We start from the raw sequence: 25,673 nt of genomic DNA, 5'->3' as shown, positions 1-25,673 counted from the left end.
CTTCACTACAGTAGATTTCACCCTTTTGCTGTGCCTTTTCTCAGGGTGTAAATGTGTAAATGTGGAGTATTTAGAGGCAAACGTGAGGACAACTGGGTCTGTACTGCTGTTGTTGGCTCGTGGCAGTGATACACAATACAATATTAAAAATATACTTACACAATCATCATAGAGTCGGATAAGTTGTACTGCGTGTATAAGTTGTACCTTGTCCACGGAGTTGTCCCCGCCGTCCATGCCCTCGTCCGGACCCTGCCTCTTATAGACCCACAGCTCGGACTTCTCCACGATCGAGCGCAGCTGGTCCAGGTCCGACTTGATCTGTTTGTAGTTGTCCACGTCCTGGCTGGTGACCAAGAGCTGGACCTGCGCAGGACAGAAGGGCAGGACAAAGAAGCGCGTCACTAGAGGTGCACGGTGGCAAAGGCGGTTAGCGCTCTTGCCTCCCAAGAAGGAAATCATGGGTTCGATTCCCGGACCAGACCAATATCACATGATCTCTCTGGGTGGAGTCTGCATGTTCTCCCTGTGTTACCGTGGGTTCTCTCCGGGTTCTCCGGCTCCTCCCACCGTCCAAAGACATGCAAGTGTTCGGTAAGATTGGTGACTCTAAATTGGCCCTAGTGAATGAATGCGAGAGTGAACTGTCTGTAATGTCTATGTCTCTGTGTTTGGCCACTGTCCAGGGTGTACCCTGCCGAAGTCACTGGGATAGGCTCCAGTCACCTGCGACCTCCAAAAGGGAACAAGCATGTAGAAGAATACTTGATTGTGTCTTTTGTTTTATTTATTTTATTGCTTTTTTATGTTATTGTATTTATTGTATTGTATTAGATTGTATTGTATTTTATTTATTTTATTTATTTTATTTATTTTATTTATTTTATTTATTTTATTTATTTTATTTATTTTATTTATTTTGTTTATTCTGTTTATTCTGTTTATTCTGTTTATTTTATTCATTCTTTCATTTATTTTATTCATTCTTTTATTTATTTTATCTACTTGATTTCTTGTTCTATTTGTTCAAAATGTTGTCCATTTCTGTAAACGTATTAAGTGCATCACCATGGAAACTATCTTGTTAATAAAATGTACATCACATTGCATTACATTGCAGTCTGGGTCAGATCATAGAGATTATGTCATAGTTTTGAGAGCTTTGGCCACGCCCCCTTCAGTGGATCAGGGCGTGTCTTAGTCAGCTACAGTTGAAAGGTTTAATAACACATGCTCGTGGTGCTGGGGTCATCTGTGGTCAGGGGGTTATCTGTGGTCAGGGGGGGTCATCTGTGGTCAGGGGGTTATCTGTGGTCAGGGGGGGTCATCTGTGGTCAGGGGGTTATCTGTGGTCAGGGGGTCATCTGTGGTCAGGAGGTCAGCTGTGGTCAGGGGGTCATCTGTGGTCAGGGGGTCATCTGTGGTCAGGAGGTCAGCTGTGGTCAGGGGGTCATCTGTGGTCAGGGGGTCAGCTGTGGTCAGGGGGTCAGCTGTGGTCAGGGGGGTCATCTGTGGTCAGGGGGTTATCTGTGGTCAGGGGGTCATCTGTGGTCAGGAGGTCAGCTGTGGTCAGGGGGTCATCTGTGGTCAGGGGGTCAGCTGTGGTCAGGTGGGTTCATGACCTGCTTGAACGCCTGGAGCACTTCCTGTCTCTGGCTGAAGTGTCTGAAGAGCAGGTGCAGAGCTCTGGACACGAGCGGAGGATAATCGTGCATCGTGAGATGGAGCAGGACCCTCAGGAACGTGCGGCCGCCGTGGTCATCCAGGTCCAGCGGCGTGTTCTCCTCACTAGAACCAGAGCAAGCAATAAACCAGGGCTAAACCAGGGCTAAACCAGGGCTAAACCGGGACTAAACCAGGGCTAAACCAGGTCTAAACCAGGTCTAAACCAGGTCTAAACCGGGGCTAAACCAGGGCTAAACCAGGTCTAAACAGGGGCTAAACCAGGACTAAACCAGGGCTAAACCTGGTCCAAACCAGGTCTAAACCAAGGCTAAACCAGGGCTAAACTGGGGCTAAACCAGGTCTAAACCGGGACTAAACAGGGGCTAAACCAGGACTAAACCAGGGCTAAACCTGGTCCAAACCAGGTCTAAATCAAGGCTAAACCAGGGCTAAACTGGGTCTAAACCAGGGCTAAACCCGGTCTAAACCAGGTCTACACCAGGTCTAAACTAGGTCCAAAGCGGGGCTAAACCAGGGTTAAACCAGGGCTAAACCAGGTCTGAACAAGGTCTGAACCAGGTCTGAACCAGGTCTACACCAGGTCTAAACCAGGCTGACAGGAACCTCCACGTTTTAAAAAAAAACTTGGATTTTACCTTCCTCCAAAAATGCCCTCGGCCTGCTCCTCGATGTGCTCGAAGTCCAGCGCTCCTGTGGTTGAAAAGAACGTGAGGAAATCAACAGAAACGATTCTCGACGTTGCGTTAAAGCCTGGACTGACCGGGCATGTTGCTGGGACCCTCCACCGTCCCGGAGAGGGAGAAGTCACTCTGGGAGTTGCTCTCGTCGAACTCCCTCTTGAAGATGGAGAGCAGACACGAGATCCTGTAGTCCAGACGCACATTCAGAATGAACTGAGAGGGAAAAGAAGAAAAGAGCGTCGATAAGACCAGATCAGACGCTTAAACACGCTTCAAACTCAAGGAAAGTGTCAAGAATATGAAATATGTTTAGCTTCTGCCGTTGTGTCTTCAATTTGGATGAAAGTTGTGTTCGGTTTGGTCCTTAAAGAAGATATAGTGTGTTGTCTGCTGCATTACCGTATTTTCCGGACTATAAGTAACACTTTTTTTCAGAGTTTTGGCCAGGGTACTTATACTTATACTCCAGAGCGACTTATATGTGATATTCTTCGTTATTTTCACATTGACAACCACAAGAGGGCCCTCTAGGCTCTAAGCGACGCAGAAGAAGAATCTGCACTTCCTCTTCCTCTGGAGTTTGTGGAGTTGTTTAGAAGTGACACAGAGGAAGAAGAATTCAATGGATTTAGTGATTTGGGGTAAAACTGATGCTTTGGTAAACTTGTTAGCATGTTCTTTATGCTATAGTTATCTGAATAACTGTTCATATGTTACGTTAACATACCAGACACTTACCACAGTTCTGTCTGTGCCTCATGTAGCTGAAGGTGTTAGCATTAGCATACGTCATGTAGCTGAAGGTGTTAGCGTTAGCATACGTACACCTATTCACCATGTTCTCTCATCTGTTATTATTTTAAACTGCATTTCAAGATCAAATGTCTGTTCTTGGTCTTGGATTTTAACAAATACATTTCCCTTATGTTTTTTTCTTCTCTATTATGTATTTTTTTGGCTGGTGCAACTTATACTCCGGAAAATACGGCAAGTTTGTTGTTTACGATGAAGTGAAATGGTGTATTTGTGCGTCGGTCAGAAAAGCGTGGGTCAGAAAAGCGTGGGTCAGAAAAGCGTGGGTCAGAAAAAACGTTGGTCGGTCAGAAAAGCGTAAGTCAGAGAAGCGTCGGTCAGAAAATCGCTCTTCTGAAAAGCGTGGGTCAGTAAGTCGCTCGTCCGAAAAGCTTTGGTCAGAAAAACGTCGGTCAGAACATGCGCTGGTCAAAAAAGCGTTGGTCAGAAAAGCGTTGGTCAGAAAAGCGTTGGTCAGAGAATCGCTCGTCCGAAATGCGTCGGTCAGAAAAGTGTCAGTCAGAAAAGCGTCGGGTCAGTAAAGCGCTGGTCAGAACCTGCAGGATCTCGATGATCTTGAGCTTGGTGTCCATGACCAGCACGTCCTGTTTCTCTGGCTCCGTTTGAGCTTTGGCCACGTCTCGAGCGGCGGCGGCGCTGGACGTCGTGGGCAGAAACCCGCCTCCTCTGAGGACCACCTGAGACATGAGCTCGCCCACGCCATGGATGGACCTCATCACGTTACTGCCTGCACACGCAAAGAGTGAGAAGAGTGAGACACGCAGAAGAGTGAGATATAGACATAATGCAAAGAGTGAGATATAGACATAATTTAAAGAGTGAGATACAAGCACACCGACAGAGTGAGACATAGGCACGCCGCAAAGAGTGAGATATAAACACACGGTGAAGAGTGAGTTTCAACCACACAGGCAAAGATTTGAGCACATAATTTAGGCTTCAAACTTTGTGATAAAAGTGATCTTGTCTGATAAATAAATGCAGAACAAACAAACAAACAAACAAACAATGAAACAAAAGACAAATCAAAAGAAACAGAAAGATGAAAGAGTGGTAAAGAGTGATCAGATGAATAATAGAATAGAGAATAAAGAGTGATAAGATGAATAATAGAATAGAGAATAAAGAGTGATAAGATGAATAATAGAATAGAGAATAAAGAGTGATAAGATGAATAATAGAATAGAGAATAAAGAGTGATAAGATGAATAATAAAATAGAGGATAAAGAGTGATCAGATGAATAAAAAAATAGAGGATAAAGAGTGATCAGATGAATAAAAAAATAGAGGATAAAGAGTGATCAGATGAATAATAGAATAGAGAATAAAGAGTGATCAGATGAATAATAAAATAGAGAATAAAGAGTGATCAGATGAATAATAGAATAGAGAATAAAGAGTGATCAGATGAATAATAGAATAGAGGATAAAGAGTGATAAGATGACCCCACCCTTGCTCTCGTCCTCCTTCTGCATGGTGGTGAAGGGGAAGGTGGTGCTGACGTGGACACAGTCCAGAATGGCCAGAAGGATCTTAGTCAGTCTCAACAAGTCGCTGAAGTTGTAGAAGCCAAAATAAATCAAGTTTCTGGCCAGATTCACCACCTGAAATGAAACGTTCAATCAAATCAGACTTTTACACACGTCACAATCATTAAACTGCATTTTGTGTGTTTGTCTTTTATCGTGAGGCTCAGAAGAAGTCACTTTAGATGAAGGAATATCATGACAACACGACTCCGAGGAGCTCTGTACATTTATACAAGTTATAAATGATAAAGATACTGTAGATAAATGTTTTGTTTGCTTCTTCTCTGATATTCAGCATTATTTTAAACTGTTTTGTATGTATTATATGTTCTGTGGTGTTTGAAATAATGCTGTTTTCTTCTGCTGTTGCTGAGGGCGCGAACCTCAAACGTGAGCTTGTTCTTCTCTTTGTCGGCGAAGGGGAAGCTCTGACACACCACGTCTCGGAGGTAATTCTCCACAAACTCCATGGTCTGGGAAAAGCGCTCCTTTATCTCGTCTTTGGACATGCCGTCGTTGTCGTAACTGTGGAAACGGAGGGACATTACTGAGCGCCATAAAGAACACGCTCTGTAAAGATCGATCTTCACTCAGAGCCACGTGAAGAACATCATCAGACATGGGACCAGAACCAGAACCAGAACCAGACCAGAACCAGAACTAGAACCAGATAGAAACAGACCAGAACCAGGCCAGAACAAGAACCAGACCAAAACAACGCCAGAACCAGACTAGAACCTTAACCAGACAGAAACAGACAGGACCAGAACCAGATCATGGAACGGACAATATTTCCCACATTATACAGTACAGCTACATGAAATCATTTGTAATTATTTTAACCATATACAGATACTACAGTCCACACTCACATTTATAACACACAATCACAGGAGGACAGGAGGAGGGCACGAGGGCGGGACAGGGGGAGGGCACGAGGGCGGGACAGGGGGAGGGCACGAGGGCAGGAGGAGGGCACGAGGGCTGGACAGGACTGAGGACACGAGGGCGGGACAGGAGGAGGGCACGAGGGCGGGACAGGGGGAGGGCACGAGGGCGGGACAGGGGGAGGGCACGAGGGCTGGACAGGAGGAGGGCACGAGGGCAGAAGGAGGGCACGAGGGCTGGACAGGACTGAGGACACGAGGGCGGAACAGGATGAGGGCACGAGGGCTGGACAGGACTGAGGACACGAGGGCGGGACAGGAGGAGGGCACGAGGGCTGGACAGGACTGAGGACACGAGGGCGGGCCAGGAGGAGGGCACGAGGGCTGGACAGGACTGAGGACACGAGGGCGGGCCAGGAGGAGGGCACGAGGGCGGGACAGGACTGAGGACACGAGGGCGGGACAGGAGGAGGGCACGAGGGCTGGAGGAGGGCACGAAGGCAGGAGGAGGGCACGAGGGCGGGACAGGAGGAGGGCACGAGGGCTGGACAGGACTGAGGACACGAGGGCGGGACAGGAGGAGGGCACGAGGGCGGGACAGGGGGGAGGGCACGAGGGCTGGAGGAGGGCACGAAGGCAGGAGGAGGGCACGAGGGCGGGACAGGAGGAGGGCACGAGGGCTGGACAGGACTGAGGACACGAGGGCGGGACAGGAGGAGGGCACGAGGGCGGGACAGGGGGAGGGCACGAGGGCGGGACAGGGAGAGGGCACGAGGGCGGGACAGGAGGCGGGCAGGAGAGGAGAAGGGCACGAGGGCGGGACAGGAGGAGGGCACGAGGGCGGGACAGGGGGAGGGCACGAGGGCGGGACAGGAGGAGGGCACGAGGTCGGGACAGGGGGAGGGCACGAGGTCGGGACAGGGGGAGGGCACGAGGGCGGGACAGGAGGAGGGCACGAGGGCGGGACAGGAGGAGGGCACGAGGTCGGGACAGGGGGAGGGCACGAGGTCGGGACAGGGGGAGGGCACGAGGGCGGGACAGGAGGAGGGCACAAGGGCAGGACAGGAGGAGGGCACGAGGTCGGGACAGGGGGAGGGCACGAGGTCGGGACAGGGGGAGGGCACGAGGGCGGGACAGGAGGAGGGCACGAGGGCAGGACAGGAGGAGGGCACGAGGTCGGGACAGGGAGAGGGCACGAGGGCTGGACAGGGGGAGGGCACGAGGGCGGGACAGGAGGCGGGCAGGAGAGGAGGAGGGCACGAGGGCGGGACAGGAGGAGGGCACGAGGGCGGGACAGGGGGAGGGCACGAGGGCGGGACAGGGGGAGGGCACGAGGGCGGGACAGGGGGAGGGCACGAGGGCTGGACAGGAGGAGGGCACGAGGGCAGAAGGAGGGCACGAGGGCTGGACAGGACTGAGGACACGAGGGCGAAACAGGATGAGGGCACGAGGGCTGGACAGGACTGAGGACACGAGGGCGGGACAGGAGGAGGGCACGAGGGCTGGACAGGACTGAGGACACGAGGGCGGGCCAGGAGGAGGGCACGAGGGCTGGACAGGACTGAGGACACGAGGGCGGGCCAGGAGGAGGGCACGAGGGCGGGACAGGACTGAGGACACGAGGGCGGGACAGGAGGAGGGCACGAGGGCTGGAGGAGGGCACGAAGGCAGGAGGAGGGCACGAGGGCGGGACAGGAGGAGGGCACGAGGGCTGGACAGGACTGAGGACACGAGGGCGGGACAGGAGGAGGGCACGAGGGCGGGACAGGGGGGAGGGCACGAGGGCTGGAGGAGGGCACGAAGGCAGGAGGAGGGCACGAGGGCGGGACAGGAGGAGGGCACGAGGGCTGGACAGGACTGAGGACACGAGGGCGGGACAGGAGGAGGGCACGAGGGCGGGACAGGGGGAGGGCACGAGGGCGGGACAGGGAGAGGGCACGAGGGCGGGACAGGAGGCGGGCAGGAGAGGAGAAGGGCACGAGGGCGGGACAGGAGGAGGGCACGAGGGCGGGACAGGGGGAGGGCACGAGGGCGGGACAGGAGGAGGGCACGAGGTCGGGACAGGGGGAGGGCACGAGGTCGGGACAGGGGGAGGGCACGAGGGCGGGACAGGAGGAGGGCACGAGGGCGGGACAGGAGGAGGGCACGAGGTCGGGACAGGGGGAGGGCACGAGGTCGGGACAGGGGGAGGGCACGAGGGCGGGACAGGAGGAGGGCACAAGGGCAGGACAGGAGGAGGGCACGAGGTCGGGACAGGGGGAGGGCACGAGGTCGGGACAGGGGGAGGGCACGAGGGCGGGACAGGAGGAGGGCACGAGGGCAGGACAGGAGGAGGGCACGAGGTCGGGACAGGGAGAGGGCACGAGGGCTGGACAGGGGGAGGGCACGAGGGCGGGACAGGAGGCGGGCAGGAGAGGAGGAGGGCACGAGGGCGGGACAGGAGGAGGGCACGAGGGCGGGACAGGGGGAGGGCACGAGGGCGGGACAGGAGGAGGGCACGAGGTCGGGACAGGGAGAGGGCACGAGGGCGGGACAGGAGGCGGGCAGGAGAGGAGAAGGGCACGAGGGCGGGACAGGAGGAGGGCACGAGGGCGGGACAGGGGGAGGGCACGAGGGCGGGACAGGAGGAGGGCACGAGGTCGGGACAGGGGGAGGGCACGAGGGCAGGACAGGAGGAGGGCACGAGGGCGGGACAGGGGGAGGGCGTTTGTAACTCACTCGTCGATGGCGATCTCGGAGGGTATCTCGGACCAGAGGCGGGCGTACTTGACGGGCGTGACCTGCTCCTGGGGGTCGCGGTCCACGTGCATGTGCAGCATCATCCGGCAGAAGGAGGCGCGCAGGTCGAAGGGCAGGTCCTCGTCCGACATGCATCTCAATATGAGGTCCACATCCAGCTGCCCCGAGATCTTGTTGATGGCCAAGTACTGCCGGTCCAGACACATGCGGGCGAACAGGTTCAGCTGGTACCTGACGGGTCAAAGGGCAAACGGGGTCAGATAGATGAAGACTAAACTGGATGACCGGGCGGAGTTCTGGGTTTACAGTGAATATCTCTGTCATTACTGAGCCTCTCCACAGAAAAAACAAATGGCACAATTACCCGACATCTCTGGTTCAGTTGTAAAGCATTAAAGAAATAAAGTTAGATTTAAGATAAGATATTCCTTTATTGTCCCACATGGGGAAATTTCATTGGTGCAACGCAGGTAGATACAGAGGTAGATACAGAAGAACAGATCACTTATAGGAAGTCTGAAAAACACTTTCAGTAGAAGATCTCCTATAAATAAATAAAAACTCCCATAGACAAATAAATAAATAAATACCATGGCATGTGATCCCGACAGTAATTGCACATGAATATGTGTCACGACAGCACATAGATTGCACATGAATTTCACAGTAATTGCACATATGACAGAATTGCACATCAGTATTAGGTTAGGTCAGTATTGCGACGGGATAACGTGACGATCTCCGGGTAAGACGACAGTTCTCCGCAGTTTCATGAGTTCCTCCTTTGTGGAAACGCGGTACGGCGCCGGAGCCGGGGGGTGGGGCCGGAGCCGGGGGGCGGGGCCGGAGCCGGGGGACTCAGAGCCAAGACACATCGCAACGACACGACGAAAACACTCAATCCAGCCGAATAAAGTCAAAACAAGTTGAATTAAAGCGATTCCAGTGCGTGTCCCGATCGTTCGTGAAGTTCCTCTTTCATATAAACGTGTATATAAACGTGTACCGACGACACGCCGTACTTTAGCGCGGCCGGAGGGTGCGGGGGGGGCTGGTGGGCTCGCTCGGAGCTAGCTCACGTCACAACAACACAACGAACGCAACGAAAAACGCTCAAATCCAGCCGAAAAAAGTCAAAAACAGTTGAATTAAAAAACTATTCCAGCGCGTGTCCCTATCGTACAGTAAAATAGAAAAAATATACTAACTATATTTACAAAATATAGGAGATAAAGCACAATAAGTATGAGAAAGAAGAGAGAGCGTTTACACCGGGCTGCCAGCTGTACCAGCGCCTTATGACGATATATGATTGATGTTGTTGTTGTTGTTGTTGTTTTATGGCAGTTGGCATCCAAGTGTTGCATTACCGCCAGACTGTATTCCTCAGACTTTGTCGTAGTCCTCAGACTCTGTCGTAGTCCGTAAAAGTACTCCTCCCATTGCTTTGGTGTTACAAAGCCCATGAGGTCATGATATGTCTTTGTGACTAGAATAGTTGTTGTGTCAGAGACCAACCGGCTTTATTCCAGGGAGACTCTTCTTCACCTTCCTCGCCCTCTTTGACGTTCGGTGCTTTGGAAGTACAAAGCCCATGAGATCATGGGACATCTTTGTTGTTTTACAAAGCCCATGAGGTCATGGGACGTCTTTGTCGTTTTATCCTTTAGAAGTCCTTCTTCCATCACTTTGGCGTTTCTAGGCCCATGAAGTCCAAGCGCGTTAGAACATCCTCTTGCTCCTCATCCTCGGCTCAGTCTCCAACACCCCCCACCTCTATAAACGTTTACCCAGCCCTGTGCTACATAAGTAAGCAACCACAGCCTGACACAAACCCTGTGACTGGATCGCCAGAACGTTCCGCAGATTGAACTCCCGCCCATTATTCCGAAACCACAAGGCCAACCCGGCCCTTTCCCTATCATAAGCCTCACAGCAAATCAGCACATGCTCGACAGTCTCTGGCACCCGACAGTGACCACACAGACCGGTCGGATGTTTGCCTATCCTACTCAGTGACCAATTGAGTCCAGTATGGCCAATCCTCATGCGGGCGAAGGCCCTTTCCTCCCACGCGTTCCTGCCCATAGACCCGCAAGGACCCACACTACCCTGTATGTGATAGAGATGCCGTCCAGTAACACAGTGGCTCCAAAATTCCTGCCAAAGGCCGACCACATGACTCTTGATAACGGGCTTGATTTCAGACTTGCCCAACTCAACCGCCACATCAATTGATGGCCGCCGAAGGGAACGTTTAGCCAGTGCATCAGCCATTTCGTTACCATCCACCCCCACATGCGCAGGGACCCAAATGAAGGAAACCCTCACATCCTTCCTGGACAGGGAGAGCATCAGACAGAAGATGCCATTCAACACATCCTGTCTGCAATCCGATTTCCCAGATTTAATGCTTTGCAATGCAGACAGGCTGTCAGAGGCCACCACAATGCCGCAACACTGCAAAGCAGATTCCGCCCATTCCAACGCCAACCGTATCGCTATAAGTTCCGACGTGAAAACAGAAAGGCGATCTGTCAACCTCTTCTTGACCGCTAGCCCCAGGTCAGGCACAAAATAAGCGGCGCCAGTACGCCCACTCTCAGGATCCCTAGACCCGTCGGTATAAATAAACACATCACCTGAGTGCTTATCGATGAGCGCTTGAACGGCAAACTGCGGTGCCCTCCCAGCGACTCCTCTAAGCTTGCCATGCAAGCTAACATCAACAGGAGCCGGGACAAACTTCCACGGAGCTATAGCAGACAGAGCCACCGACGGGCTCACACGCAGATCACCAACCCCCGCAAGCCGCCCCTTCGCATTTCCTACCTGGCTGAAAACCATACCGCCAGCCTCACTCTGCCCCCCATCAACCCTGAGAAAGTCCCTCACCGGGTGAGAGCTCGTATGACCTTGCACATTCACCCAGTAAGCCAACAGAAGTTCTAGCCTCCGGAGCCGTAACGGCAATTCCCCCAACTCAACCTGCAGCGCCGAGACAGGGGAGGTCCTAAAAGCCCTACAGCAGATGCGCAAGGCCTGGGCTTGCTCCACATCAAGCTTCTTTAAGTTAGTCTCAGCCGCAGACATGTAGGCTATACAGCCATAATCAATAGCCGCCCTCATGACGGCCCGATAAATACCCAGGAGCGACCTTCTGCTGGCCCCCCAGTCCTGGCCGGATAGACAACGAAGCAAGTTATTAACCCTTTTGCATTTACCACTGACCTCATCAATGTGCCGACGCCAACTAAGCCTCTCGTCAAAGGTGACCCCCAAGAACCTCACCTCCCTGACCTGTTCGAGCACCTGCCCATGCAATCGAAGGGAGACGTCCCTATGCCCATTGAAGAAACAGATCACTTGAGACTTCCGTACGGACAGTTTAAACCCCCACTTCAGGGTCCACTGCTCCACCTGCTGTATTGCCCTTTGCAGTTTCGCCTCGTAAAACCGGAGATTCCTCCCTCTCACCCATAGAGCGCCATCGTCAGCATAAAGGCTCCTCCCAACAGACCCATCCACGTCGTCAAAGATGTCCTTAATCATAACATTGAACAAGATAGGGCTACACACACTCCCCTGCGGGATCCCATTCTCCACCCCATAGACCCCAGAGTAAGCAGCGCCCACTCTGGTTTGGATACGCCGGCCAGACAGAAAGCTCCGGACCCAGTTAAACAGTTTACCCTTCACACCACACTTCCGCAGCTTAATGAGGAGCCCATCCTTCCAAACCATATCGTACGCCTTCTCCACATCAAAGAGCACCGCAATAACCTTTTCTTTCTGAGCCCTGGCCAGCTGGATATCAGATTCCAAACACAACACGGAATCCATGGTGTTCCTGCCCCTACGGAAACCACTCTGGTGCGCGGGAAGCAAACCCTGGCTCTCCAAGAAGTAATCCAACCGCTCGGTAACCATGCGCTCCATCGTTTTCCCGAGCTGCGACGTCAAGGCAATCGGCCTATAACTTGAAGGGTCAGACGCTGGCCTACCCGGCTTCAGAACCGGCACCACCGTAGACTGTTTCCACGCAGATGGAACACAACCTGAATCCCAAACACGGTTGAAAAGACCCAGGACTAGCCCAAGCGTGTCATCAGTCAAATGAGAGAGCATGTCATAGCACACCTCATCTTTACCCGGGGCTGTCTGTTTCGCCTTAGAAAGTGCTCTCCTTAGCTCAAACAAACTAAATGGAAGGTCAAGGTCATCTTGAGTCGAAGGCTGGTGCCCAATCAGCTCAGAATTCTGGGCCAAAGTACTCTCCCTGTACTGCCTTTCCGCAGGTGAGAGATTGTCAGAGCTGTGCACCGACACAAAGGTGCTGGCCAACAGTTCAGCTTTGTCAACGTCGCTGACTGCTTCAACACCATTCAGTATTAGGACCGGGGTCCCATGACGGCGCTCAACCCCATGCATCCGCTTAATCATCCCCCAAACATCCCCGAGACGCGTTTCTCTCCCAATTTTGGAACAATACCGCCTCCAATAGGCACTCTTGGCCGTTCTCACAGTTTTCCGCACAACAGCGCGGGCCCTCTTGTAGTCAATGAGGGCACCCTCAGTGTGGGCAACCCTTAGCCGGCGAAACGCCGCATTTCTCGCCCTAACAGCATGACCACATGCTTCAGTCCACCACGGCACCCGCTTCCTATGTCCACTACCACCACTCTTAGGAATCGTGCCTACCGCTGACTGCGTGATGAGCGAGACAATTGCACTATTGAGATCATCCACCTGAGTCAATCCTCCTTCCTGCAGAACCCTAGAACCATCATCAGCTTTCCTCAGGAAAGCCCCCCAGTTCGCCCTTGCCAACTGCCACCTCTGGATCCTCGTCCCCCTGACCACACAGCTCCCAAAGCCAATCTCGGTGCGGACTAGATAGTGATCGCTACCAAAAGAAAGATTACCAAGAACCTCCCAACTACAAACACCAGCTAACTCCTTGGACACAAGTGTAAGATCTATTGCACTTTCCGCACCGGTCCCCATATCATAGCGGGTCCCACCCCCATCATTCAGACAAACCAACTCCCTTTGATTGATAAAACCCTCTACCACCTGCCCATACCTATCGGTACCACTACCGCCCCACAAAGCGCTATGCGCATTAAAATCCCCACACCACACGGCCTTTCCCCGAACATCCTTACCGATACTATGTAAGGACTCTAACGTTAACTCACCACACGGATTATAAAGGTTAACCACAGTAACAGCTTCACCACCCAGCCAGACCCTCACCGCCAGGGCCTCCGGCGCTTTACTCACACTGACAACAACGTAATTTAGGTCATCTCGGACAAACACAGCCACACCTCCGCCTCTACCCTGCTCCCTATCATTCCTAACACACACATACCCTTGTATCCCAAAACCCCACCTAGGTCGTAACCAAGTCTCCTGCACGCACATAACGTGAGGCTTGTTCAACAAGGTAGAGACAAAATGCTTAAATTCCTGGCCATTAGCACGAAGACTACGCGCATTCCATTGCAAGACAACCACCGCCATTATGAGCCCCCGGAACCTGACGGCGCATCGGGAGCCCCCCCACTCCCACTGCCAGAATGGGGCAGGGCGCCCTCCCGCAGCGCATCCTCTATCTCCGTCCACTCGGGGCCCCCAGCTCCAAAGTACTTCCCTGCAGCCTTAGCGATGATCTTAGTCTTTTCGGATCTCTTCTTGGTTTGCCCAGTACAGTTAATCACTTCCACTATAAAGAGGAAGAAATCTTTCCTCTTCACAACCAGTACATCCTCCGCACCCACAGGGCCTCTGCCCGTGGAAGCCACACTCACAGGCATCCCAGTGGGGACCTCCCACTGGCCGCGGGCAACGCTGCCCCCTCCCCTGTCGCCTAGGACACCAGCAGCACTGGCAGCCCCCACTGCATCCACCGTCACCTGACTACCAGACACCTTCTTGACCGCATCCGCGTAGGATATGCCTTGAGAGGCTCTAACTTTTTGCACCTCAGCAGCCCTCTTGCTGAACACGCATCCCCCGTAGGCAGAGCTATGCTCTCCCCCACAGTTACAGCACTTGAGTTTTGCTCCGTCTCCTGCACATTTACCACACTTCTGCTTCCCTCTACAGACCGCTGCAATATGCCCAAAGCGCTGGCACTTGAAGCAACGCAGGGGCGGCAGAACATATGGGCGTACGCCATAGCGCATGTACCCAACGCACACCACACGAGGCAGGATCCCACCTTCAAATCTAATCATTATCGACAGGCTGTCACACCTTACCCCATCCCGGGTCATCTTCAACCGCCTAGCATCCACCACCTTAGCTCCAGTCAAATTCTCCTTTATGTCATCCACAGATGTCGTCGTAGGGACGCCTACTATAACTCCCCTGACCGTGCCTCTTACAGCATCAGACACAAGAATGTCCTTCCCCCCCAGACACTTAGCTTCAATCGCCTTCCTTTGCTGAGCCACGTCCTTGCACACGACCAGCAGCGAGCCATCCCTAAGGACACTCGCATGCTTGACCACTCCCACAGCTACAGTCAGGCTCCTTGTCAACGCCATCGGATCCCACCCCTTAAAGGACGCATTATCCTGCGCGAGCTTTATGAACACCTTACACTCTGAACTCACATCCCCGACATCTGCAACCCCCCCGCCCTGCTCCTCACTGAGAGAGCCCTCCATAGACGAGCAAGAAGACGCCCTACGCTGCACAGGATCAGTGGCTCCAGGGGAGTCCTCCCCGCTGTTCATATCGTCACCGACCAGGTCACGCTTCCTCTTCTTCTTCCCCGTCATACGGACCGAGGCGTTCCTCTATGTTGCCGTAATATCCAAACTGTTGTCGTTGTTGTTTTTTATGGCAGTTGGCATCCAAGTTGTTGCATTACCGCCAGACTTTATTCCTCAGATTTGTCGTAGTCCTCAGACTGATATATTTCATGTGTTGTTTTTATGTTGGTACGGAAGGTTTTTTAAATATTTTTTTTTACAAATATGAACATAATATTACGCACAACCACAAGCTTACAAAGGCTTTACTTTCGTACTTTTATGTGAAAAGGGGTGTGATTTTTTTTTTTTATTATTATTTTATTTTTCATTATTCTTTTATTCATTTTATTCATTTTATTCATTCTATTCATTTTATTAATTTTATTTATTTATATATTTAATTTGGGGAGTTCCTTCTTTTTGTCTTTCTTTGCATAGGCCAGTTCGTTTTATGTATGTTTTGGTTGTTTTATCTTTAAAACATAAATGGTAAAACAAAGTAAAGGGTCGTGTGGAGAACAGCTTTTCCTCTTTGAGAAACATGCTTTTCTGTCGTGTGTAACTCACGAGACACGAACCCAAAGTAAATGAACAAATCAACCCCTCACTGACTTTGACTTGACGTTCTCCATCGACAAAAAAAATGAAATATTGTGAAATTATGTTTTCACTGTCGCTTCAGAAACGATGAAGACGAGACGATTTTCAGTTGACTTTAAACCCCAAGATGAATAGTTTAACGAACATTTTTGGATATAAGTTGACGTTTGGCATATTCTCTCCATTGGAATCAGTTGTAAATTACATTAAAAAAACGTACCATATTTTCCGGACTATAAGTTGCACCTTTTTTCATAGTTTTGGCCGGGGTGCGACTTATACTCCAGAGCGACTTATATGTGATATTATTCTTTATTTTCACACTGACAACCACAAGAGGGTGCTCTAGGCTCTAAGTGACGCAGAAGAAGAATCTGCACTTCCTCTGGAGTTTGTGGAGTTGTTTAGAAGCGACACAGAGGAAGAAGAATTCAATGGATTTAGTGATTATGGGTAAAACTGATGCTTTGGTAAACTTGTTAGCATGTTCTTTATGCTATAGTTATCTGAATAACTGTTCATATGTTACGTTAACATACCAGACACTTACCACAGTTCTGTCTGTGCCTCATGTAGCTGAAGGTGTTAGCGTTAGCATACTTCATGTAGCTGAAGGTGTTAGCGTTAGCATACGTCATGTAGCTGAAGGTGTTAGCGTTAGCATACGTCATGTAGCTGAAGGTGTTAGCGTTAGCATTCGTACACCTATTCACCATGTTCTCTCATCTGTTATTATTTTAAACTCCGTTACCACATGATGACCGCACACAGAGGGGGTCGGGGACAGACTGGGGGGGAGGGGGCAGTACCTGTAGTAGCTGACCACCTCCTGGTCCTCCTTCTGCCCCTCTTTGGCGTCCTGGGCCAGCTCCCGGATGCTTTTGCTGCGGATCTCTTTGCTACTGTCCTTCCAGAAGAGCCACACCTCCTCCTCGTCCTCCTCGGACTCCTCCGCGTTCTCGTCCAAATGTTCCCCCTCGATCTCGAACCGGGACAGCACCAGTCTGAAAGCAGGAGGAATCAACTGTCAATCAATCAATCAATCAATCAATCAATCAATCAGTATTTATTCTCCCACGTGTCATTACTTTCACAACATTACAAAACAAAAACACAAAATCTGAACAAAACCAGCACATGACGATGAAGACCTTAGAAAACACGCTCCTTCACCAAGAGAACAACAACAACAACAACAACAACAACAACAGCTCGTTGGTCTTGTCCATGGCAGTGGGCGGAGTCTGACTGATTGTGGGCTGGACATGTGTCTTTATGCAGTTAACGAGCTCAAACAGGAGCTGCTAATTTAGATGAATAAGTGGAGCAGAGGTGAACTTTATAAAGGCAGACTAACAGTAAGTTCAAATACTTACTGTCTGTGTTCAAATACTTACTGTCTGTGTTCTGAGTTCAAATACTTACTGTCTGTGTTCAAATACTTACTGTCTGTGTTCAAATACTTACTGTCTGTGTTCAAATACTTACTGTCTGTGTTCTGAGTTCAAATACTTACTGTCTGTGTTCAAATACTTACTGTCTGTGTTCTGAGTTCAAATACTTACTGTCTGTGTTCAAATACTTACTGTCTGTGTTCAAATACTTACTGTCTGTGTTCTGTGTTCAAATACTTACTGTCTGTGTTCAAATACTTACTGTCTGTGTTCTGAGTTCAAATACTTACTGTCTGTGTTCAAATACTTACTGTCTGTGTTCTGAGTTCAAATACTTACTGTCTGTGTTCAAATACTTACTGTCTGTGTTCAAATACTTACTGTCTGTGTTCTGAGTTCAAATACTTACTGTCTGTGTTCAAATACTTACTGTCTGTGTTCTGAGTTCAAATACTTACTGTCTGTGTTCAAATACTTACTGTCTGTGTTCTGAGTTCAAATACTTACTGTCTGTGTTCAAATACTTACTGTCTGTGTTCTGAGTTCAAATACTTACTGTCTGTGTTCAAATACTTACTTTACTCACTGTATAAAACATATATCAGTTTCTTATTTAACCCTCTAAATCTCAAATCAGATTGTAGTAAAAAAATACACAAAAATGCACGATAAATATGATTATTGAATGGTTGTCAGGCGATGCAGTAAAGTCTACCTGGAGACCAGCAGGGGGCGCCGACAGAGACGTTACACGGTGCTTTAAAGACACGCTGTGGAACATTTCAGACTCACTTGGTCTCGATGAGGATGTCCCCGTTGGTCGGGTCCAGGACGGCGTTACAGATGAGCTCCTGCGTCACCGGGATGGACTTGTTCATGGACACGCACAAGTCAGACAGGTAATCCAGGAACCTGCGCCACAAGATCTGACTCGTAACAAACATCATCGTTTAGGAGACGGACTCTTTAAGGAGACGGACTCTTTTAGGAGACAGACTCGTTTAGGAGACAGACTCTTTAAGGAGACAGACTCGTTTAGGAGACAGACTTGTTTAGGAGACAGACTCTTTAAGGAGACAGACTCGTTTAGGAGACAGACTCTGTTGGGAGACAGACTCTGTTGGGAGACAGACTCTGTTGGGAGACAGACTCTGTTGGGACACAGACTCTGTTGGGAGACAGACTCGTTTAGGACACAGACTCTGTTGGGAGACAGACTCTGTTGGGAGACAGACTCGTTTAGGAGACAGACTCTGTTGGGAGACAGACTCTGTTGGGACACAGACTCTGTTGGGAGACAGACTCGTTTAGGAGACAGACTCTTAAAGGAGACAGACTCTGTTGGGAGACAGACTCTGTTGGGACACAGACTCTGTTGGAACACAGACCTGGGCTCTCGGTTCTTGCGGACGAGGCTGACGAAGGTGTCGATTTCCGCCGCTGTGATGTGCTTCTCCAGCAGTTTGCGGTTGTTGTGCAGCAGCGCCGTGATCGTATCCTCGGCAAGGACGTCGTAGCCGATCTGCTTCTGCATGAACCGGAACTGTTTGGCAATGTACTCCTGACACAGAGAGAAACGAGGGTTACACCTGCCACTGAACACCAGAGGAAAGTGTGACAACACACCTGCCACTGAACACTAGAGGAAAGTGTGACAACAAACCTGCCACTGAACACCAGAGGAAAGTGTGACAACAAACCTGCCACTGAACACCAGAGGAACGTGTGACAACAAACCTGCCACTGAACACCAGAGGAAAGTGTGACAACAAACCTGCCACTGAACACTAGAGGAAAGTGTGACAACAAACCTGCCACTGAACACTAGAGGAAAGTGTGACAACAAACCTGCCACTGAACACCAGAGGAAAGCGTGACAACAAACCTGCCACTGAACACTAGAGGAAAGTGTGACAACAAACCTGCCACTGAACACCAGAGGAAAGCGTGACAACAAAACTGCCACTGAACACGGGAGAAAAGTGTGACAACACACCTGCCACTGAACGCCAGAGGAAAGTGTGACAACAAACCTGCCACTGAACACTAGAGGAAAGTGTGACAACAAACCTGCCACTGAACACCAGAGGAAAGCGTGACAACAAACCTGCCACTGAACACGGGAGAAAAGTGTGACAACACACCTGCCACTGAACACTAGAGGAAAGTGTGACAACAAACCTGCCACTGAACACCAGAGGAAAGCGTGACAACAAACCTGCCACTGAACACCAGAGGAAAGCGTGACAACAAACCTGCCACTGAACACCAGAGGAAAGCGTGACAACAAACCTGCCACTGAACACCAGAGGAAAGTGTGACAACAAACCTGCCACTGAACACGGGAGGAAAGCGTGACAACAAAGTATATTGAACAGAAACTGTTCATTTGAAACTGTTGCCAGTGGTACTTTACACTTAACAAAAAAGAAAAGGAACAAAACCAGAGAAAACATCAAAACATAATAATAATAAAGATATAAATAATTAATACATTAGGGCACACTAACCAATTTGGTCCAAAGTTGCTAAAATGTGTCTATTTTTAAATTAAGTTAGAACACTATAATCGCCGTGCGGCAGGCGTCCGCCGCGTGCAGTACCTGGTTCTTCCTGTAGTCCTGCTGCGAGTGCCTCAGGACGCGGTAACACAAGCGGCAGATGTGTCTGAATGGGGCGTGGCGTTGGTCGCCGAGTTCCTCCAGGCGCAGCATGGGCCCGTCACCGCTGTCCGTGAACGGCGCCTGCAGCAGCTTGAAGATCTGGGCGGAAAACAATGCAGAGGGCACCGTCGCTTTAGCGTTTCGTCACGATCGCGGAACCCGTACAGCGCCGCGGAAACGTTTCACCGACGTTTTCAGTCGCACGTTTTGACTCGCCCCATTTCACGTTTCGCATAAAAACTTCGGGCCAGAAAGATCTTAAAGAAGATTTGATTGGTTTAATATGAAGTGAAAACAATTAAAATACAGTTAAAAGCTCTTAAAAGTCGCCTCCGATGGTCCCTCATCTGCCTGAAGAGTGGGTCCAGCTCCAGTCTCCCTCGCGTCCGTCTGTGAGAGTCGGATCTCTCCTTCACTCTGGAACTCCTCCAGGACTTACTTTTCCCAAGGAGGTTTTTTGTAGTTTTTCCTGGCCGAGAAGGAGGGTCTAAGGACAGAGGACTCTGGGACATCGTCCCTCGCCACCACAGACATTGTCTGACTCCATCGCCACCACAGACATTGTTGATTAATTTCTCACTGTGGCCCTCAGAGGCAGCTGTTGTTGTGAATTTGGGCCTTACAATAATAAATTGATTTGATTTGATTTTGCTTAATAAGTGTCCTTTAAAAAAAGGTGAAAAAAGAGAAAAAGCGCCTATTTTTGAACCTTACAAGGAAGTACAAGACAGTGGGCGGAGATAGGGGGGATGTGGAAAACAGTCCTGCCCACTTCATACACTGCCCGTACAAAAAAAAAAAGTCGCCACGGAAAATAGTGCCACGCGTTGTAATATTTGTTGGATCTTTAGCTTTAAATTACGACACACATTCACGTCTCCATGACCGCGGGATTCGTCTTTCCTGCATGGCTGTTTCGAAAAAAACGCAAATTCGTCGGGTTTCAACGTCGTGTTGCGGTTGAACGATCGTCACCTGCAGCAGTCGTCCAGTAGGAGGCGCCACCTACTGCACCTTCTTGGACAGGCAGTGTAAAATGTGCTGTTAATAGTATGTTATATATGTTTTAATGAAAGATCCTAAAAAGTTATATATTTCGTTATAAATGCAAGACAATAAACACTATTTAAATCTGTAATACCCCAAAACATGTCGTAAATTAAACCCGGGACGTGCTTTTTTGTGCCGTTGAAGCCTGTACACCACCGACACTCTTGCATAGCACTTTAGCCTCACCTGTTTGAGAATGTTCTGCTCGCGCATGAGCTTCTGCCGTTCCCGGTTTGGTTTGTTTACCATGATCTCCAAAACGTCCTGACCGTTGTTGGGAATGTCCACCACGAAAAACACCAAGTCTTCCAGGAGTTTGGTGACTGCTCTGGGTGAGAAACGCCACAGACACAGACATAAGTATTAGCGCGCGATGACGAGCGGAACACGGTCGCCGCGTTAGCGATCGCCGCCGCCGCGCGATGTTGTGATGGAGAAAGCAGGGAAAACAAACATGGAGGCAGTGAATAACAACTGGTGTTACGTGTTAAGACATTATTATTACTTACTTATGTTAAAATATCATACAAATACAGGTGTGTTCTTTGCAATATTAAACAATTCCACGGTTAAACATCACATTTTACTGATATTGTCATGTGTAGAGGCATTATTATTACTATTAGTGCACGTTTTGTCACAATACCATACATAATTACAGTGATTTATAAGTCTTTTTCCATTAAATTTGACCCTTTACGTTAAAATATCATAGAATAATAAACAATTCTACAGTTAAACTTTACATTTAACTGATATTTTCATGTGTAGAGGCATTATTATTACTATTAGTGCACGTTTTGACACAATACGACACAATTATAGGGATTTACATTTTTTTCGCCAATTAAAATTAACCGGTTATGTTAAAATATCATGGATATAAAACTGTCCTCTACACACTATTAAACAATTCTACAGTTAAACATCACATTTTACTGATATTGTCATGTGTAGAGGAATTATTATTACTATTAGTGCACGTTTTGACACAATATGACACAATTATAGGGATTTATACCTTTTTTTTTCCATTAAAATTAACCCGTCATGTCAAAATATCATAAAAATCCAACTATCCTCTACATAATATTAAACAATTCTATGGTTGTACTTCACATTTTACTGATATTGCCACGTGTAGAGGCATAATTATTATTATTAGTGCACATTTTGACACAATAAGACACATAATTACAGTGATTTATACCTTTTTTTCCCATTACATTTGACCCATTATGTTAAAATACCATAGAATATTGAACAATTGTACGGTTAAACATTGGCCGGGTGTGTACCTCCTCTCGTTCTGCGTGATCGTTCCCCGCTCCAGTTTCCCGGCGATGGAGGCGAGCACTTTGCTGGCGTCGTTGGCGAAGTCCAGGTCGCGGACTTCGGAGGGAGACACGGGGACGATGGCGAACGCCTCCTTGTCCTCCTTCTGCGCCGACGTGCCGATCTGCAAAAACACACGGGCGACGGGCGATAACGTCACAAAAAACGAGAATGGATCGCGTGAAACAAAAAACGGCACTTTGTCAAAATGCGGTGGTTTTGTTCAAAATGAATGGTTAAAATGGCAGATGGACAAAATGTGCAACAAATACAAAGGTTTTTGCTCTGTAGGAACCTTTTTCAGTTCCTGGTACTTGTTGTACAGTTCCTGGTTCCACTTTTAGAGCCTTCTTTACGTGAGAAATATTCATTCATTTAAACTCAGAGTTTTACTGTACAAACTTTATTGATCCACAAGAGAAATTAGTTATTCTTTATTTGTAAAACCTTCAAATTACAAATAACGTGTGTATTTGGGTCTCAGAATGTTTGCACTGTATTATTTATTCCTGTCAATCAATCATCATAAAGTGACGTATGACAGGTTTTTATGATACTCTAATTTTGACTTTATTTTGGTGTATTTATACCTGTCGTACATATAAATTATAGTTTTACACCAATCGAGCAGGTATTTGTGGAGAAAACGTTGAAGGGACACTCATTCCAGTCAAAGTTTATGCAGAATTTACACAAAGAAACCACTTTTTTACTCTTTTAACATTAATTCAACAAAATAAAGTCGCTCTCATATATTTGTATTTGTCAAATTAAAAAAACTGTGACATTAGATGAGTTTTGGCCAGTGTCATCAATTACAAACAGGAAGTGACATTATAAACCTAAATAATGTACCATTCTGAGATACCGTTTTTATCATTTTGAGCGACATTCCACATATATTCATCTTAAGTGCGTTTCAGTTCAGTGAGCGGTGCGACCTGTAGGTGGCGCTTTAACGTTTCCGTGTACATGGTGCTTCAGATAGCGCTGAAGCTAACGTGCTAACGAGCCTCACCCGCAGCATGACGGGCTTCTCCTCCTCTTTGTCGATGGGCTGGTTCGTGCTGTGGACCCACGTGTTCGTGCACAAGTGTCGCAGCCGAACGAACGAGTTTCTGACAACGACAAAAAGTACAATCGTTCATGTCACACGCGTCGCTATGGGAACATTTCAAACATTCAATATATATTGTTGGAATTAGAACTGAGAGATCTCCACCCGACGGTCTCAGTTATCAGATCGCAAAGGCTGAAAGCGTTTACCGTATTTTCCGGACTATAAGTCGCACCTTTTTTCATAGTTTTGGCCGGGGTGCGACTTATACTTATATTTATACTTATACTCCGGACCGACTTATATGTGATATTATTTGTTATTTTCACACTTGCAACCGCATTTCATACTCCAGTGCATCTTATATATGTTTTTTATTCTCTATTATGCATTTTTTGGCTAGTGCGACTTATAGTCCGAAAAAAAGGGTTGATAAAGTAAATATCATAAGACTAGTAAATCATGTTTACGTAGCACTTTTAGCAGTTTAGAAGTTCATAATTCTTCTCTGTGAATATTCCTGAGAGAAAAGAACTGATAAAACTTCAAATCTAATTGTAATCGCGACACAAACATCATTAGATATCATATTAAAAACAATACAACTTATGGTTAAATAAATATTAGCTGTAACTGTGTTTTTTGGAGATTAGTATTTATTTTCTTTGTTTCTTTGCACAGATGTGATTTTTTATTTTGTATTTGTGCTGCAGAGGGTGGAATAAGTGACTTAAACTGAGTCTCAGTGTTTCTGTTCAGTGTTATCGTTTATGGGGATCTTTTCTGTGACTGTATATCTGATCGTCATGGCGACGGGCCTGTGGGGTTTAGAACAGTAGATCCGTCTCGTCCTCGGCTTCGTGCCGTAAACAACACTACATTTTCCATGCTCCGGCGTTGGCCACCCACACGGCTCAGCAAAACATCTCCTGACTTTATCTCAAAGGTCAAGGCCAAACCAGGACGAGCAGATCCTTCAAAACAAACGTCTCCAGGGACAGTAAATCCCTCAACACAAGACGGCAACGGCGAGACAACGGTGAGACGGCAACAACGGCGAGACGGTGAGACGGCAACGGTGAGATGGTGACAGTGAGACGGCAACAACGGCGAGATGGCAACGGCGAGACAGCAACGGTGAGATGGCAACAACGGCGAGACTGTCCCGGCAACGGTGAGACGGCAACAACGGCGAGACGGTCCCGGCAACGGTGAGACGGCAACAAAGGCGAGACGCAACAACGGTGAGACGGCAACGGTGATACGCTGACAGTGAGACGGCAGCAACAGCGAGACGGCAACGGTGAGACAGCGGCTGCGAGACGGCAACAGATTCTAGTCTTTGTCAGGGAAAGTCCCTGTTGTAGCGGTTAGCGGAGGCTAGCGCTAGCTACATGTGAACTGTGTTTTGACTTTATAACAGTCGATAAACGAAGGAGAAATGTGGACAGAAGGTTCAGTTGAGCTCTTCTGCTGGTACTTTAAGGAGCGTTTGTGTTTACGGCTGGTCACATGTTTGGTCACATGTTTGTGTTTACTCTGGTCACATGTTTGTGTTTACCCTGGTCACATGTTTGTGTTTAATCTGGTCACATGTTTGTGTTTAATCTGGTCACATGTTTGTGTTTACCCTGGTCACATGTTTGTGTTTACTCTGGTCACATGTTTGTGTTTACCCTGGTCACATGTTTGTGTTTACCCTGGTCACATGTTTGTGTTTACCCTGGTCACATGTTTGTGTTTACCCTGGTCACATGTTTGTGTTTACCCTGGTCACATGTTTGTGTTTACTCTGGTCACATGTTTGTGTTTACCCTGGTCACATGTTTGTGTTTACCCTGGTCACATGTTTGTGTTTACCCTGGTCACATGTTTGTGTTTACCCTGGTCACATGTTTGTGTTTACTCTGGTCACATGTTTGTGTTTACGGCTGGTCACATGTTTGTGTTTACTCTGGTCACATGTTTGTGTTTACCCTGGTCACATGTTTGTGTTTACCCTGGTCACATGTTTGTGTTTACTCTGGTCACATGTTTGTGTTTACGGCTGGTCACATGTTTGTGTTTACTCTGGTCACATGTTTGTGTTTACACTGGTCACATGTTTATGTTTACTCTGGTCACATGCTTATGTTTACAGTGGTCACATGTTTGTGTTTACACTGGTCACATGTTTATGTTTACTCTGGTCACATGTTTGTGTTTACTCTGGTCACATGTTTGACACAGATTGATGGGAGATGCAGTCAGAAGAGGGACTAAGATTCTAACAAATCTAATCCAAAGTTTAATCTTGTGAGACTCTCACTGTGAGACCTCAAGCCATGACTCACTGACCATCGGGCAGTGGACAGTGGTGCAGTGGACACAGGTGCAGTGGACAGTCGTGCAGTGGACAGTTGTGCAGTGGACAGTCGTACAGTGGACAGTTGTGCAGTGGACACAGGTGCAGTGGACAGTCGTGCAGT

General features: G+C 48.7%; 1 protein-coding gene across 1 annotated transcript in view; it reads right to left on the bottom strand.

Annotated features, from left to right (window-relative positions):
* itpr1a (inositol 1,4,5-trisphosphate receptor, type 1a) overlaps positions 1-25,673 on the bottom strand; it is a 201,634-nt gene that overhangs the window by 139,075 nt on the left and 36,886 nt on the right. The window contains exons 13-27 of the mRNA XM_072451506.1: positions 23,167-23,266; positions 22,112-22,272; positions 21,000-21,141; positions 19,704-19,862; positions 18,489-18,661; positions 17,893-18,012; positions 16,516-16,710; positions 8,316-8,567; positions 5,094-5,235; positions 4,632-4,785; positions 3,716-3,906; positions 2,447-2,579; positions 2,322-2,376; positions 1,623-1,788; positions 208-366 (exon numbers count right to left, since the gene is read on the bottom strand). Of these exons, the coding sequence (XP_072307607.1) occupies positions 208-366; positions 1,623-1,788; positions 2,322-2,376; positions 2,447-2,579; positions 3,716-3,906; positions 4,632-4,785; positions 5,094-5,235; positions 8,316-8,567; positions 16,516-16,710; positions 17,893-18,012; positions 18,489-18,661; positions 19,704-19,862; positions 21,000-21,141; positions 22,112-22,272; positions 23,167-23,266 (2,302 nt within the window). The remainder of the gene's footprint in view (positions 1-207; positions 367-1,622; positions 1,789-2,321; positions 2,377-2,446; positions 2,580-3,715; positions 3,907-4,631; positions 4,786-5,093; positions 5,236-8,315; positions 8,568-16,515; positions 16,711-17,892; positions 18,013-18,488; positions 18,662-19,703; positions 19,863-20,999; positions 21,142-22,111; positions 22,273-23,166; positions 23,267-25,673) is intronic.

Source organism: Eucyclogobius newberryi, unplaced genomic scaffold (assembly GCF_026437365.1).
Source record: "Eucyclogobius newberryi isolate DKJ021-1_F unplaced genomic scaffold, fEucNew1.0.hap1 SCAF_19, whole genome shotgun sequence".
Classification (NCBI taxonomy): domain Eukaryota; kingdom Metazoa; phylum Chordata; class Actinopteri; order Gobiiformes; family Gobiidae; genus Eucyclogobius; species Eucyclogobius newberryi.
The sequence above is the reverse complement of the archived record's forward strand: the minus strand, read 5'-3'. Positions and strand labels throughout refer to the sequence as shown.